Source organism: Salmo salar, chromosome 21 (assembly GCF_965601325.2).
Source record: "Salmo salar chromosome 21, fSalSal1, whole genome shotgun sequence".
NCBI lineage: Eukaryota > Metazoa > Chordata > Actinopteri > Salmoniformes > Salmonidae > Salmo > Salmo salar.
The window spans coordinates 41118990-41136099 of record NC_138311.1 but is presented as its reverse complement, the minus strand read 5'-3'; the positions used below and the strand labels follow the sequence as shown (position 1 = coordinate 41136099).

Below are 17110 nucleotides of genomic sequence, written 5' to 3'. Positions count from 1 at the left end.
GCCTGTTTTGGTGGGATGGAGTTTTGGCTTGCCTGGTGACATCACCAGGCAGTACGTTTGTTATTAGACCAATAAGAAAGAGTTCCAAACCTCTCTGCCAATAACAGCTAGTTTTCAGTTTCCCCTCCCCACTCAGACCACTCCCAGACAGTCCTAGCAAAATTCTTGCTTGAGAAATTGCTCTTTGCTAAGAACCTATTTTTGTTTCTTTTTGACCATTTTAATTGAAAAGGATCACAGTAAGGTACTTAATTGTTACCCAGAAATGATTTGATATTGAGAAAAAAATGTCTGTATTGGATAAAATATTAAATACTGGAATACAGTTGCACAATTCTGATTAATCAAGTATGTAAACTCTTTGCAAAACCACAAATTAAATAAATGATGTAGCCTAGCTACAGTTTCATAATGTTATTTATCATAGATGTGTTGGATTCATTTACAAAGGAAACAAGTATATTGTGGAGCGATGGAGGGATACTGTGAGTCTAATCACAGTCAAGTGTTGATAGTGATTAATTCTGACACAGACTGAACAAGAAAGAGTCTTGATCACAACTTGATTGCTGACACTATTTGTTCCACACACATGCTGAACAGTCCCGTTCTTGGAATATTAATTTGATAATGACTTTTATCATGGCCCGACAGACATTACTGTCAGATCACGTAGGCCACAGAGGAATATAACTGAATAAACTCATGCAAAAACATCAAACTGTAGACAGTACAGTATAGACTTTTAAAACCAGAAGCGCTTGGAAAGTGCTTGGTGTAATCCTCTATTCTTTCATACATAAAAGAACAGAGTAGTGCAATTTCAAATGTACAGATGCAAAATTGACATGCAGAGTTAGAAAGCATTGAAATGAAAGAGAAAATGTGGTGGTGCTTACCTCAGAGATGCCTGTCCGTTAGTGAAAGTGTTAAAGAAAGAGAAGCACATTCAAGTAGTGACCAGAGAGGTGAGTTGGATTAGGAGAAGGGTAGACCATCAGCAGGTCAATTGTCCATCACAGTTAGCTTGAAAGGTGATGGGATAGATGGTGAAATGCCTGCATTTGAGTCACAAGACTCAAATAACATAGAATATGTGTGAATGGTACTGATAGGATTTGCATTGATAGTTTAAGTAGTTAGTAGTTGAGAGGATTTTGACAATAGTCAAAGTCAATGCTTTGTTAAACAATTAGTGGTGATGACACATTGGAATGTCACACCCAGTCTTACCATCGAGTTCTCGGTCTTGATTGACTTGACCTGCAGGCAGTCCTCCACTCCTCTAGTAATGCTGTTGGCCTCCATCTTTCCATCTATCCCTCTATCACTCTGTTTGGCATTTGCCTCGTTCTCTCCATTTCCCTTGGGAGGACCCCTGGGAGGCACATCGCCACGTTGTTTCTTTGTGACGTGGGCCTCTGGTCCGTGAACCGTCTTCACATGCTTCCTGAGAGAGCTGGGGTCTGTGTAGCGTTTAGTGCACCCAGGGATCTTACAGATGTAGGGTTTCTGGGAAAAATTATTTAAAATGATGTCTTATTACCACATGCTTATGTTGATTACTGATTTCTTTCATTGTCTTCTGAAAATGCAATATATAAAATCAAAATTAATTTAAATGCGCATTAGTTGATTTAAATAATGGCAGTGGGTATATACTGTACGTAGATGTAGCTCAAAGTATGTCTTTGAGGTGATTGTCTACAAGAGCCTTACCTCATTGGAGTGTGTGCGGTTCTGGTGCTTGGCTCTGTCTGAGGCATTGGAGAAGGCTTTGTTGCAGCCCTCATGTTCACAGACGTACGGCTTCTCCCCTGTGTGGGACCTCAGGTGGGTCTTCAGGTTCTCCAGGCGAGAGTAGGCCTTACAGCATCCTTCAAACTAGAGAGAGGGAGGGAGAGAGACAAAGGTCAGTTAGACATAGCCTCAGAGACTCTTACATGTATCACGCAAAAGTATTTGCTCTTAGAGAAAAATTACTATTACAAGTATTTAAGCTAAGTAAGAGACCATGGAGAGCTTTGTTGAAACAAAGCATCAAAGCTGTTCTGTGTTTAGCTTTGGTATGCTACAATAGGCTATGCATTGATTTGGTATTCCTTCAGAGCGGCATACTGTGCTGTGCACTGTGGGTAATTGACAGTTTGTGTGAGATGGGATCACTCTATATTCGCTCAAAAGTGGACATAAAAGACCTATGATCCTCCCTTCAAAAACACAAGACTTGCTCGAGAGGGAGATAGCTGGGGGTGAATGAGATGCATGTGGGATTTAAAACTAAACTCTTTACACTTTAATAACTAATATCCTCCCCTCCTGTCAATCAGCCTTGTGAAGTTTCTAGTCAGAAGTATTTTAATGGACTGGACTCACAAGGCCTCATCAATGAGCTTTGAAGCTGAGGAAACTACACTGAATATGATCATCATGAGTGGACTGCATGCTACAGATGAGGCCCTAGAACTCATCTAGATGGAGAGGAAGTATCACTACTGGTAAGAAATAGGCTTGGAGTGAAGAAATACAGTAAAGTTATGGCCAATAGTTATTACAGGGTGCAAAGCATAACCCTATCTAGAGGTAGGACTTGTGTAGAAATGTGTTTAATACAAGGAGAGATAGTTATGTGAGTGGCTTATCCATGACCTATAATAGAAGGCTCTGGGCTTATTGAAATAATGTGTACATGCCCAGGTGCTAGTTGGGAGTTGGAGTTCTTACTGTGCATTTGTGTGGCTTCTCCCCAGTGTGTCTCCTCATGTGGACCACCAGCATGTACTGAGCTTTGAAGGGCTTCTGTTCTCTCGAGCACTCATCCCAATGGCACACAAACTCTTTCTTCTCCCCATGGATGTGGTCGTTGTTGATGTGCTGAAGAGAGAACAGGGAAACATGGGGTTACATCCATGTATCTCAGCTTGTTTCAGGATATGATCTTCTCAATCAACTGTCAGACTGTCTTTAAAGCTGTCCCTTTCCTGCTCAATCAAGGTGGGATTGTGTGTGTGTGTGTGTGTGTGTGTGTGTGTGTGTGTGTGTGTGTGTGTGTGTGTGTGTGTGTGTGTGTGGTGTGTGTGTGTGTGTGTGTGTGTGTGTGTGTGTGTGTGTGTGTGTGTGTGGAAAAGTGAGACGTTTAGTCAGCAAAGAGCTTGTGAGAGCAGGCCTCCCAAACATCCCTCTCTGAGTTCCCTTCCCCAAGCCAGACCACGAGTGATAACGCCATCCATCATGGTTGACAGTTTGTCTACAAAGGATTGTGACTGTTTTGTCAGGTCCTGTGTCTCACACAGAGGGAGGGGACTTCCTTAACTAACCGGAAGAGAAATTAGGATCAGGAATAATCCTGAGTTGTCTGACAGTCACACCTGAGATTTACACACATCTCCTTCCCTCTCTCCCTCAGATGCACATGCTTCAACAGCTGATTATGTTCTTTGAGGAACACGTTGCACCCCCCCACCCTCATTTTGACCTCAGAATAACCTAAATTCTTCGGGTGATGGACTCTACAAAGTGTCGAAAGTGTTCTACAGGGACACTGGCTCATGTTGACTCCAATGCCTCCCACAGTTGTCAAGTTTGCTGGATGTCCTTTAGGTGATGGGCCATTCTTGATACACATGTGAAACTGCTAAGTGTGAAAAACCCAATTGCGTTGCAGTTCTCTACACAAACCGCTGCGCCTGGCACCTACTACCATACCCCGTTCAAAGGTACTTCAATCTTTTGTCTTGCCTATTTACTCTCTGAATGGCACACATACACAATCCATGTCTCAATTGTCTCAAGGCTTAAAAATCCTTGTTTAACCTGTCTCCGGCCATTAATCTACATCAGGCCTGGGCAAAGGCCGGCCCGGGGGCCATATTTGGCCCGCGAACCTGATTCAATACGGCCCGCGGCATCATGCTCAGATCCCATAAAGAATTTATGATAGTAAAGTTTTGAAAAACATATTTGTTATTCAAATGAAAAGCCCAGTGAATACTTGCCTTTGTGTAATGATTTAACTCCCATCACTTGTGGGACATTTATTTTGAAGGCACGTATAAATAACAACTGCACGAGGACAGACAGTGACTGACAGGCTGACACACGTCACAGTTACAAATAGTAGCTAGCTAGAAAATGCACAAAAATGTGTTTTTCAAAGATTTCAAAGAAAAGGAAAGTAGATAATGAATGTAGGGTGGTCCAGCAAGAGTGGACATTGAAATATTTATTTATTGAGGTATCAGGGAAAGCTGTGTGCTTAGTGTGCAAAGAGAGCATCACTGTCTTGAAAGATTACAACTTGTCCCGACACTTCCAGACGAAGCATGCTGAGAAATATAGGAATATGTCTTCTGAGCAGAGGGCAAGTGCATCGAAAGAGTTGCTTTCTCAGTTGCAAAAGCAGCATGGACTTTTCACAAAACTGCATTCAGCAAATGACAGAATTGCGAGAGCTAGATATGTACTGTCCCACAAGATTGCTAAACATAGCAAGCCATTCGCTGAGGGCAAATTCATTAAAGAATGTTTAATTGACTCTGCAGCAATACCTTGACCCGACAAGAAAGAGATGTTTAAAAATGTTTCCCTGTCAAGACGAACAGTGACACGGCGTGTTGTGGACATCGCAGAGAATATGGAACAACAGTTGAAAGACAAGGTAAAGGATTTCACCTATTTCTCCTTGGCCCTGGATGAGAGCAGTGATGCACGTGACATGGCACAGTTGTTGATGTTCTGACGAGACATAACCCCAGACTTTGAAATTACAGAGGGGGTTGCTTCAGTGCAGTCAATGAAGAGCACAACCATAGCGAAATATTTATTGGAGGAGGTTAATAAGTGTGTGGCAAAGCTGGGACTGAGTTTTGAAAAGTTATCCAGTGTGACCACTGGTGGGTTCCCAAACTTAACAGGAAAAAACGTTGGCCTTTTGAAAAGGATACAAGATCAAGTAGCTGAGCTGAGCCCAGATCAGAAATTATTTTCCTGCATTGCATTATTCATCAGGAGGTGCTCTGTAAATGTGTTCTGAAAATGAGCCATGTTGTGGATACAGTCACTAAAGTGGTAAACTTCATAAGAGCAAAATCTTTAAACCACAGGCAGTTTGTCTCACTGTTGGAGGAGACAGAGTTGGGTCATGCAGATCTCCCCTACCACACAAACGTGAGATGGCTGAGTTTGGGGAAGGTGGTTAAAAGGGTGTGGAACCTAAAGTTGGAGATGGCTGAGTTTTTGCAAATGAAAGGAAAATGTTGATTTCCCTCAACTGCAAGATAAAGAATGGTTGGCTGATTTTGCGTTCACCGTGGACATCATGGCCCTCATGAATGAACTGAATTCCAAACTACAAGGGAAGGGCCTTTTTGCACATCAGATGTACAGCTTGTCAAAGCCTTCAAGGGAAAATTACTCCTCCTGACCCGCCAAGTAGAAGCCAACAATCTCACCCACCTTCTGACACTACTAGTCTGTTCCCTATCAGATGACCAGTGGGAGAAGTATATATCACTGCTGCGTGCTTTGAACGGTGAGTTCTCGTTGTTTGAGGATTTCAAAGTGTTGGAAAATGACATGCTGTTGGTATCCTCTCCTTTCACCTTCAACGTGGATAACGCTCCCACTGACCTGCAACTTGATCTTATCAATCTTCAGTCTGATGCAGTGATTGGTGAACTATTCAAAACAATGTCACTGACGAGGTTCTATGCATCTCTCGACGACAAAACTTTACAAAGATTAGGAGTCATGCTCAGAAGATGTTTGCACTGTTTGGGTCAACCTATGTATGTGAACAGACATTTTCAGTGATGAAATATAACAAGTCAAGGCGCAGATCATCACTTACTGATTCACCTCTCAGCAATCCTGCGCATAGCGACGTCAGAAACTATACCTGATTTCACTGCTCTAGTCAATGCCCATCAGAGACTTCACTCCTCACTCTGATTGAGTAATTTAAATGTAATGTCGAGCTCTCGCTCTTTCTTGTGTTGTTGTGCATACCCGTTAACAAGAGTTCTGTCCATGGTGCTGAATGCACAGTGTACCTTTCCCTCCGTGTAGTTCATTGCATGTTTAATAATGAAAATACCTTCCAAAAGGAGAACATGGATGTGGTTTATTTCTGTGCATGTTAAAAAGTAAAATAAATAGCATATCTGGACGTGATTTACAGTAGATACAGTGAGGGAAAAAAGTATTTGATCCCCTGCTGATTTTGTACGTTTGCCCACTGACAAAGACATTATCAGTCTATAATTTTAATAGTAGGTTTATTTGAACAGTGAGAGACAGAATAACAACAAAAAAATCCAGAAAAACGCATGTCAAAAAATGTTATAAATTGATTTGCATTTTAATGAGGGAAATAAGTATTTGACCCCTCTGCAAAACATGACTTAGTACTTGGTGGCAAAACCCTTGTTGGCAATCACAGAGGTCAGATGTTTCTTGTAGTTGGCCACCAGGTTTGCACACATCTCAGGAGGAATTTTGTCCCACTCCTCTTTGCAGATCTTCTCCAAGTCATTAAGGTTTCGAGGCTGACGTTTGGCAACTCGAACCTTCAGCTCCCTCCACAGATTTCCTATGGGATTAAGGTCTGGAGACTGGCTAGGCCACTCCATGACCTTAATGTGCTTCTTCTTGAGCCACTCCTTTGTCGCCTTGGCCATGTGTTTTGGGTCATTGTCATGCTGGAATACCCACCCACGACCCATTTTCAATGCCCTGGCTGAGGGAAGGAGGTTCTCACCCAAGATTTGAAGGTACATGGCCCCGTCCATCGTCCCTTTGATGCGGTGAAGATGTCCTGTCCCCTTAGCAGAAAAACACCCCCAAAGCATAATGTTTCCACCTCCATGTTTGACAGTGGGGATGGTGTTCTTGGGGTCATAGGCAGCATTCCCCCTCCTCCAAACATGGCGAGTTGAGTTGATGCCAAAGAGCTCCATTTTGGTCTCATCTGACGACAACACTTTCACCCAGTTGTCCTCTGAATCATTCCGATGTTCATTGGCAAACTTCAGACGGGCATGTATATGTGCTTTCTTAAGCAGGAGGACCTTGCGGGCGCTGCAGGATTTCAGTCCTTCACGGCGTAGTGTGTTACCAATTGTTTTCTTGGTGACTATGGTCCCAGCTGCCTTGAGATCATTGACAAGATCCTCCCGTGTAGTTCTGGGCTGATTCCTCACCGTTCTCATGATCATTGCAACTCCACGAGGTGAGATCTTGCATGAAGCCCCAGGCCGAGGGAGATTGCCAGTTCTTTTGTGTTTCTTCCATTTGCGAATAATCGCACCAACTGTTGTCACCTTCTCACCAAGCTGCTTGGTGATGGTCTTGTAGCCCATTCCAGCCCTGTGTAGGTCTACAATCTTGTCCCTGACATCCTTGGAGAGCTCTTTGGTCTTGGCCATGGTGGAGAGTATGGAATCTGATTGATTGTTTGCTTCTGTGGACAGGTGTCTTTTATACAGGTAACAAACTGAGATTAGGAGCACTCCCTTTAAGAGTGTGCTCCTAATCTCAGCTCGTTACCTGTATAAAAGACACCTGGGAGCCAGAAATCTTTCTGATTGAGAGGGGGGTCAAATACTTATTTCCCTCATTAAAATGCAAATCAATTTATAACATTTTTGACATGCGTTTTTCTGGATTTTTTTGTTGTTATTCTGTCTCTCACTGTTCAAATAAACCTACCATTAAAATTATAGACTGATCATTTTTTTTGTCAGTGGGCAAACGTACAAAATCAGCAGGGGATCAAATACTTTTTTCCCTCACTGTATATCTGTCAACACAGTCATACACATGATGTATAATCCTGTAATATGATTCTGGCCCGTAATAGCAAAAATATATTCCAATGTGGCCCTCCATGGAAAATAATTGCCCAGGCCTGATCTACACTGATTGAAATAGATTTAACAAGTGACATCAATAAGGGATCAGTTGTTCCTAATATTATGTACACTCAGTGTATATGCATACGTTCTTTACTTGAGGATTTCAAAAACATGACAGTGATTGGACATAAATGTCTAGAGTTACATTCCATTGAGCTACAGAAAACTAACTGACAATGAAAAACACTGATTTCTTGTTTCGAGGGAACTGCCTGTCTTTCATAGAAGTGTGTGGTCAGGAGGTCAGGAATAGTCACTCTGTCATTCTGATGTATTGCCTAGGCACGCAATGCCACTTGGTAGGATTACCCTGTCTGGTGCCCCTCCATTTCGACTAAGCCCTTAATTACAGTATATCCCGTCCTTTAGGCCCAGACAACCCGAATACTCATGTTACACACACACACACACACACACACACACACACACACACACACACACACACACACACACACACACACACACACACACACACACACACACACACACACACACACACACACACACACACACACACACACACACACACACACACACACACACACAAACAACCACATGGAAAATATTCACATCCCCAGGTAAACCACTTAATTTCCTCTGAACCTTTACCCTGTACTATACCTTACTCATGTGGCCACTGTCACAAGCAAGAAGCAAATGGAGCAAGACTCCTTCCCCTCTTCAAGTCGGTTACATCCCATATGCCACCCTATTCCATAAATAGTGCACTACTTTTGACCAGAGCCCTATAGGGAATAGGGTGCCATTTGGGATGTAGATGTATACCCACTGACTGGGTTAGCGGTTGAGGATCATTCCTACCCAGTTCTTTTTTTAGAGAATGAGGAGTGGATAAAGAAGTGTGTGGCCTGCAAAAGGCTTACATTTTCAGCCATGTACTCTTCATACCCGTTACATCTGCCCCTGCCACGCCCTCTACTTCTCATCCTGTGTCTCCCTAACCTGCCGCCACTTCCCCAGTGCTCTCTCCCTCTCTCTCTCTCTGTGTGGGTGTATCTGATTGTGTGTGTGGAGACAGGTGTGCTGGAGTCAGAGCAGATCCCCACCAGCTGCAACCTGTTCCATAATCAAAACCTCTACAAATACTCAGCCCTGCCACTTCCACGTTGCCAGATCGTAGCCTTTGCTCAGTCAGTCAGCATTTCAAGCCGTTTGTTCCTGCATTGATCTTGTTATCCTGTGGTGCCTGTTTTCCCTAGCCTGACACTGCTCTTCTCTCCGCTACAGTTCCTTCCGTCCCTGTCTCCATTCCCTCGTCTCGTCAGTCCTGCTTCCCAGCCCTGGACCCCTGCTCTACTGCTTCCTTGGATTCCGCTCCGCCCCTACTTCCCTTGCCCCAGCCGCAGCCTCAGTTCCTGGTTCCCTGCTACCCGCCAGAGCTCCCCCTGGCCTGCACCCCATCTCCCCCCTGCTTTTCAATAAATACCTTGGTTACCTTATCCAGTCTCTTCGTTTGAGTCTGCACTTGGGTTCACCTGCTCCACCCCACATAACAATACCATACTGAAACCATAATATGGGGCTACTCGGGAAGGATTAGTTGGGGTAAATAGAACCTAGAAGCTCTATGCCATAATTTAGTGTTTTTTCAAGGTGTGTGATTTCACTGGTGAGAACATTGTGTGAAACCTTGGATCTACAGTACAGGGGCATGTGTACAGTAATGTAGATGAAGGTATAAAGTCCTATCAAACTCTTAGCAGCAGACTCTCAGCTATTACATCTACATCTACCGAGATATAATTAGAAGTTACTGTAACAAGAGACTCATTCATAAATACATTATTTTATAACACTGTATTTACAATTGACATATACTGTTAGTATTTTTCTTCCTGGCTGCTTAACCCTTGTTCCAGAGAGTTGTGGTATGTTCTTTGCTTCACCTCTGTCCATCCATACCCCACGCCCTACAATCTACACCCTACAATCCACACCCCATGCCCTACAATCTACACCCTACAATCCACACCCAACACCCTATAATCTATGCCCTACAATCCACACTCCACGCCCTACAATCTACACCCTACAATCCACACCCCACGCCCTACAATCTACACCTACAATCCACATCCCATGCCCTACAATCTACACCCTACAATTAGAGGTCGACCGATTATGATTTTTCAACGCCGATACCGATTATTGGAGGGCCCAAAAAAGCCGCTACCGATTAATCGGTCGATTTAAAAAATATGTATTTATTTGTAATAATGACAATTACAACAATACTGAATGAACACTTATTTTAACTTAATATAATACATAAATAAAATCAATTTAGCCTCAAATAAATAATGAAACATGTTCAATTTGGTTTAAATAATGCAAAAACAAAGTGTTGGAGGAGAAAGTAAAAGTGCAATATGTGCCATGTAAGAAAGCTAACGTTTAAGTTCCTTGCTCAGAACATGAGAACATATGAAAGCTGGTGGTTCCTTTTAACATGAGTCTTCAATATTCCCAGGTAAGAAGTTTTAGGTTGTAGTTATTATAGGAATTATAAGACTATTTCTCTCTATACGATTTGTATTTCATATACCTTTGACTATTGAATGTTCTTATAGGCACTTTAGTATTGCCAGTGTAACAGTATAGCTTCCGTGCCTCTCCTTGCTCCTAACTGGGCTCGAACCAGGAACACATCGACAACAGCCACCCTCGAAGCAGCGTTACCCATGCAGAGCAAGGGGAACAACTACTCCAAGTCTCAGAGCGAGTGACGTTTGAAACGCTATTAGTGCGCACCCGCTAACTAGCTAGCCATTTCACATCGGTTACACCAGCCTAATCTTGGGAGTTGACAGGATTGAGGTCATAAACAGCGCAATGCATTGTGAAGGCCTGCTGGCAAATGCATGAAAGTGGTGTTTGAATGAACGCTTACGAGCCTGCTGCTGTCTACCATATCTCAGTCAGACTGCTCTATCAAATCATAGACTTAATTATAACATAATAACACACAGAAATATGAGCCTTAGGTCATTAATATGGTCGAATCCGGAAACTATCATCTCGAAAACAAAACGTTTTTCATGTCAGTGAAATACGGAACCGTTCCGTATTTTATCTAACGGGTGGCATCCCTAAGTCTAAATATTCCTGTTACATTGTACAACCTTCAATGTTATGTCATAATTACGTAAAATTCTGGCAAATTAGTTCGCAACGAGCCAGGCAGCCCAAACTGTTGCATATACCCTGACTCTGCGTGCAATGAACGCAAAATGACACAATTTCACCTGGTTAATATTGCCTGCTAACCTGGATTTATTTTAGCTAAATATGCAGGTTTAAAAATATATACTTCTGTGTATTGATTTTAAGAAAGGCATTGATGTTTATGGTTATGTACAGTCGTGCAACGATTGCGCTTTTTTCTCAAATGCGCTTTTTTTAAATCATCCCCCGTTTGGTGAAGTTGGCTGTCTTTGTTAGGAAGAAATAGTCTTCACAGTTCGCAACGAGCCAGGCGGCCCAAACTGTTGCATATACCCTGACTCTATTTGCAAGAGAAGTGACACATTTTCCCTAGTTAAAAGAAATTCATGTTAGCAGGCAATATTAACTAAATATGCAGGTTTAAAAATATATACTTGTGTATTGATTTTAAGATAGGCATTGATGTTTATGGTTTAAGCAACGTGTACCTAAGCGATTATATGCAACGCATGACAGGCTAGATAAACTAGTAATATCATCAACCATGTGTAGCTAACTAGTGATTATGATTGATTGATTGTTTTTTATAAGATAAGTGTAATGCTAGCTAGCAACTTACCTTGGCTTCTTACTGCATTCGCGTAACAAGCAGGCTCCTCGTGGAGTGCAATGTAAAGCAGGTGGTTAGAGCGTTGGATAAGTTTAATGCTAGCTAGCTACCGTAAGGTTGCAAGATTGAATCCCCGAGCTGACAAGTTAAAAATCTGTCGTTCTGCCCCTGAACAAGGCAGTTAACCCACCGTTCCTAGGCCGTCATTGAAAATAAGAATGTGTTCTTAACTGACTTGCCTAGTTAAATAAAGGTAAAAAAAATTATAATAATAATCGCCCAAATCGGCGTCCAAAAATACAGATTTCCGATTGTTATGAAAACTCGAAATCGGCCCTAATTAATCGGCCATTCCGATTAATCGGTCGACCTCTACCTACAATCCACACCGCACGCCCTACAATCCACACCCCACGCTCTACAATCTACACCCCCACACCCTATAATCCACAACCCACGCCCTACAATCCACACCAGCAGGTCCCATCTCTGTTTTCTGATCCCCTCAGCCCGACAGAGCAGCAGAGTAGGGGGATGGATGCTGGAACTACCAGGAGAAGGGGGAGAAGTGAGAGTGTGGGGGAGGAGAGGTGAGTTTAAGGGGGAAAGATGGGGTAAAAGGGGTTCTTAGTTGGCTCTCCTCCTTGACTTTCCTTGTCAGGACAGTCTGGGACCGGGGTGCTGAGAGTGGAGGGAGAGGGTGGAAGGGGGGGAGAAAGGGGCTCCAAGATGAATCCACTCCTGACCTGTAACACTGGGAGTTAGAGACTCCAGACCATTGCAGACTCAGCTCAGAGACTCCCAGTCTGGATACTGGGCTGACACATGCCCCCTGCCACCTGTCTGTCAGGTTGGTGAAACCCAATTGTTAATCACAGCCTATGGGAGTGGAGCAGCAGAGAAGGCTGCGTCGGGAGTTTGGTGGAGAAGAAAGGAATAGAACAAAGTTCAAAGGTCAGAGGTCAGAGCCAGGGGTTCGGGGTTACAGCTGCAGGGCCATTAGTGTACCTATGTCTCCTCAGTCACAATCAACAGGCTTCATTAACCCTGCGCGTGTCTACCACAGGAAAGGATCAACAGCTGTGACCCCCAACCCCTGGCTCTGACCTGGCACTGACTGGTTAAATCTTAAACTTGACGCACTGACTCTAACCCTGCACACTTCAAGGATGAGCAGAGGAGGCCGTTTTGAACTTTATTTCTTTTTCTTTTTTAAATGTGAGGTCTTTTGTACTTTTTCCTGTATCTGTATGCCTCTCTCTGTGTGCCTCTCTCTATGTGACTCTCTCTGTGTGACTCTCTCTCTCTCTCTCAAAAACATGGTTTCCATGTGTTTGATACCATTCTGTTCACTCCATTCCAGCCATTATCCTCCTCTCACCAGCCTCCTCTGATTGGCACCCCATGTCATCGTAATAGCGGAGAATAGTTAATTTGTTGAAGAGTGTTGTCATACTGTCCCTTAAGCTAGATGAAACAGTATTGAGAGTCAGAGGCATACCCCTGGCTGTAATGGCACCAGCAGCTCCCTCCTCACAGATGTCCTAACTCTCTGAGGTAACTAAAGATCACTTAAGTGATAATGCCCGAGAAGCCGGTGCTTGGAGGATATACTGGCACGGGAGTTGATAGGCCCGAGATGAAGTCGAGGGATGGCAAACTGTGCCAATATATCCCCCAAACACCGGCTTCGAGGGCATTATCACTTTTATATTATCATTAAAAACATTATTTTTATGAATTTATTCATACTATTTCATCCTTGCACAAGATATAGTCCTGACACAAATTTAGGGTTGCTACCCAAGCCAGCTGCCAGAGACGCGACCCAGTCGTTCAGTCTTTTTGTTCTGTATGTATGGTCGTTCCTCTAAATGTTCCATTGCCATACTGGCTGGCAACGTTGTTATATCTTTCTTGCTAGCTAGCCGACTACGGCTAACTTACAGTCACGTTAAACAGTGCAGCCAGAATAATAGCAAAGTAGCTGCATTTGCGTTTGTTTAAGCTGTTTTCTAGTGACATTTATTTGGATATATCCATAACGATGAGCTAATGATGTGCGATTTCACTTGGCATAGAAAATGCGCTCTCTCGTTAGGACACTGTTGTTCGGTGGAGCTAGCCAACAACACAGCTAACACAATCACTTCAAACTGAAGCTGGAAAGACTGCAAACTTGCTGCACTTTGTTTCGTTTTGCCTGTTTTCTACTGACATTTATTTGTATATACTGTATATCCATAAAAATGATGTTGATTCATGATTTCGACTGGCTGAGAAATGCTGCCTGCCTGTCTGTCTGTCTCATCCCGACTCCTGACCCCTACATGTTCATTACGATGGTACAGCCGGAGATCGAATACTGCAACACTGTTTCAATACTGAAACAATGTTGCAAATGATGGAGAGACAGACAGCAAGGATAATACAAATTTCCACTGTTGAAAACTAAAAGAAATGGGAGATAATGTCTAGATGCTTTTTACAGTGGAGATCAAGTTTATAAATTGTCTGGCTGTGTCACGGGCGTCGTAGTGATTGGACCAAAATGCAGCGGGGATGTGAATGCTCATTTTCTTCTTTATTAAATAAATGAACACTGAACAAAAAGAACGACGAAAACAGTCCTGTCAGGCACACAGCTAAACAAGAAACAACTACCCACAAAACCCATAGAAAAACACCCCTACTAAATAGGACCTTCAATTAGAGGCAACGAGGAACAGCTGCCTCCAATTGAAGGTCAAAACAATAAACTAAACATAGAAATAGAATAACTAGAAATTAGAACATAGAAATACAAAACATAGAACACTACCCAAAAACCCCGACAACACAAAACAAACACACCCCTGCCACGTCCTGACCAACCTACAATAACAAATCCCCCCCCCCCAAAGGTGCATACCCCGGATGCACCTAAACATAAAAAACACAAAAATAAACCCAAACTAAAGGGAGGGAAGGGAGGGTGGCCACCGTCACCGACTGTTCTTGTGCTACACCCCCCCCCCCTCCCCAATCCTCCTAATACGGAGGTGGCTCAGGCTCCGGCCTTAGTCCCCAACCTAACTTGTCCTCCCCCGCTGAAGGCTCAGGGCTAAGGCGCGTTGCTGGAGACCTCGGGTTGACGCGCATCCCTGGAGACCTCAGACTGGCGGGCGACTCCGGGAGCTCCGGACTGGAGGGCGACTCTGGCTGCGCCGATTCCGGACTGTAGGGCGACTCTGGCTGCGCCGATTCCGGACTGTAGGGCGACTCTCTCGGTTCTGGACTGTAGGCCGTCTCTCTCGGTTCCGGACTGTAGGCTGTCTCTCTCGGTTCCGGACTGTAGGCCGTCTCTCTTGGTTCCGGACTGTAGGACGTCGCCAGAAGCACTGGACGGGGAACTGTCGCCGGAAGCTCTGGATGGGGTACTGTCGTCAGAAGCTCTGGACAGGGTACTGTCACCGGAAGCTCTGGACGGGGAACTGTCACCGGAAGCTCTGGGCGGGGTACTGTCACCGGAAGCTCTGGACGGGGTACTGTCGTCGGAAGCTCTGGACGGGGACTGCGCACTGAAAGCCTGATGCATGGGGCTGGCTTTGGAGACGCCAGACTATTTACGCACCACAGGGCTAGTGTGAGGAGCAGGAGCAGGACGTACTGGACTGGGCTGACGCACTGGAGGCCTGGTGCGTGGGGCTGGTACTGGAGGTACCAGACTGGGGAAACGCACCCCAAGGCTAGTGCGAGGAGCGGGAACAGGACGTACTGGACTGGGCTGACGCACTGGAGGCCTGGTGCGTGGTGCTGGCTTTGGAGATGCCAGACTAGGGACACGCACCTTGAGGCTAGTGCGAGGAGCAGGAACTGGATACACCGGGCCATGAACCAGCACTGGAGGTCTGGAGCGCACAGCCTGCACCACCCGGCCTGGCTGGGTAGTCACAGTAGCCCTGCACGGGCGGAGTGCTGGCACAGGGCGAACAGGGCTGTGCAGACGCCTGATGGCTGCCGTGCGTAGAGCAGGCGCAGGGTAGCCTGGGCCCAGGAGACGCACCGTTGGCCAGATGCGCTGTGCAGGCATACTCCTACCAGGCTGCCCACCCACTCTAGCACGGCACTTGCGAGGGGCTGGGATCGCTCGCACCGGACTGTGCGTGCGCATGGCGAGACCTCCGCATAGACCGGCGCTCTCCTGATCCGCTGCTCCCCATAAAGAGCACGGGAAGTTGGCTTAGGGCTCTTGCCTGACCTAGCCACACTCCCCGTGTGCGGCGTATAATGCCTCATAACGGCGCCGCTCCGCCTTGGCTGCCTCCAGCTCCTCCTTAGGGCGACGGTATTCCCCAGCCTGGTGCCATGGTCCAGCCCCGTCCAGAATTTCCTCCCATGTCCACGATTCCAGATAGCTCCTCTCCTGGTGCTGCTCCTTCCTCCGCTGCTTGGTCCGTTGTTGGTGGGTAGTTCTGTCACAGGCGTCGTAGTGTTTGGACCAAAATGCAGCGGGGATGTGAATGCTCATTTTCTTCTTTATTAAATAAATGAACACTGAACAAAAAGAACGACGAAAACAGTCCTGTCAGGCACACAGCTAAACAAGAAACAACTACCCACAAAACCCATAGAAAAACACCCCTACTAAATAGGATCTTCAATTAGAGGCAACGAGGAACAGCTGCCTCCAATTGAAGGTCAAAACAATAAACTAAACATAGAAATAGAATAACTAGAAAATACAATATAGAAATACAAAACATAGAACACTACCCAAAAACCCCGACAACACAAAACAAACACACCCCTGCCACGTCCTGACCAACCTACACTAACAAATAACCCCTTATACTGGTCAGGACGTGACAGGCTGGGCTGATGGATTGCCAGGGAGATGGAACAGAGTAAAGCCGGTGGTAACTTGTGGAATAGACACCGGCTGCAATGTGGTTTTAACCAATCAGCATCCAGGATTAGACCCACTTGTTGTATAATTTATAATAACTCACGTGAACGAGCTGGTCCTGGGTGTCGTACTCCTTGGTGCAGCCATCCCAGTGACAGTTGGTCTCGTAGACAGCCTCTGGCTCCTGCTTCCACTCATCTTTATCCCGCTCCTCACTCAGGTCCAGGACATGCTCCTGTGGACCAGAGGACTCAGTCAGAGAGGGGTTCATGACTGTGTCTGACGTGCATGCACGCACACAGTATGTGTGTTTGTGTGTGTGTGTGTTAAGTGTGTGTGTGTGTGTGTGTGTTGACAATAGCATATCGCTACCAACTATACTGTACTATTCTGCAATTGCTTATCTGCTTCCTGATGATCTAAGATTGCTTTTGCACAACTCACTGTAAATATAAGAAAAAGCAACAACACAGTTTGTCTTATTGATCTAGTGTAAAAGGACCCGGTATTTTA

General features: G+C 44.8%; 1 protein-coding gene across 1 annotated transcript in view; it reads right to left on the bottom strand.

Annotated features, from left to right (window-relative positions):
• LOC106582360 (zinc finger protein GLI2) overlaps positions 1-17110 on the bottom strand; it is a 178592-nt gene that overhangs the window by 10090 nt on the left and 151392 nt on the right. Inside the window, exons 9-12 of the mRNA XM_045704761.2 lie at positions 16701-16832; positions 2725-2874; positions 1720-1884; positions 1234-1512 (exon numbers count right to left, since the gene is read on the bottom strand). Of these exons, the coding sequence (XP_045560717.2) occupies positions 1234-1512; positions 1720-1884; positions 2725-2874; positions 16701-16832 (726 nt within the window). The remainder of the gene's footprint in view (positions 1-1233; positions 1513-1719; positions 1885-2724; positions 2875-16700; positions 16833-17110) is intronic.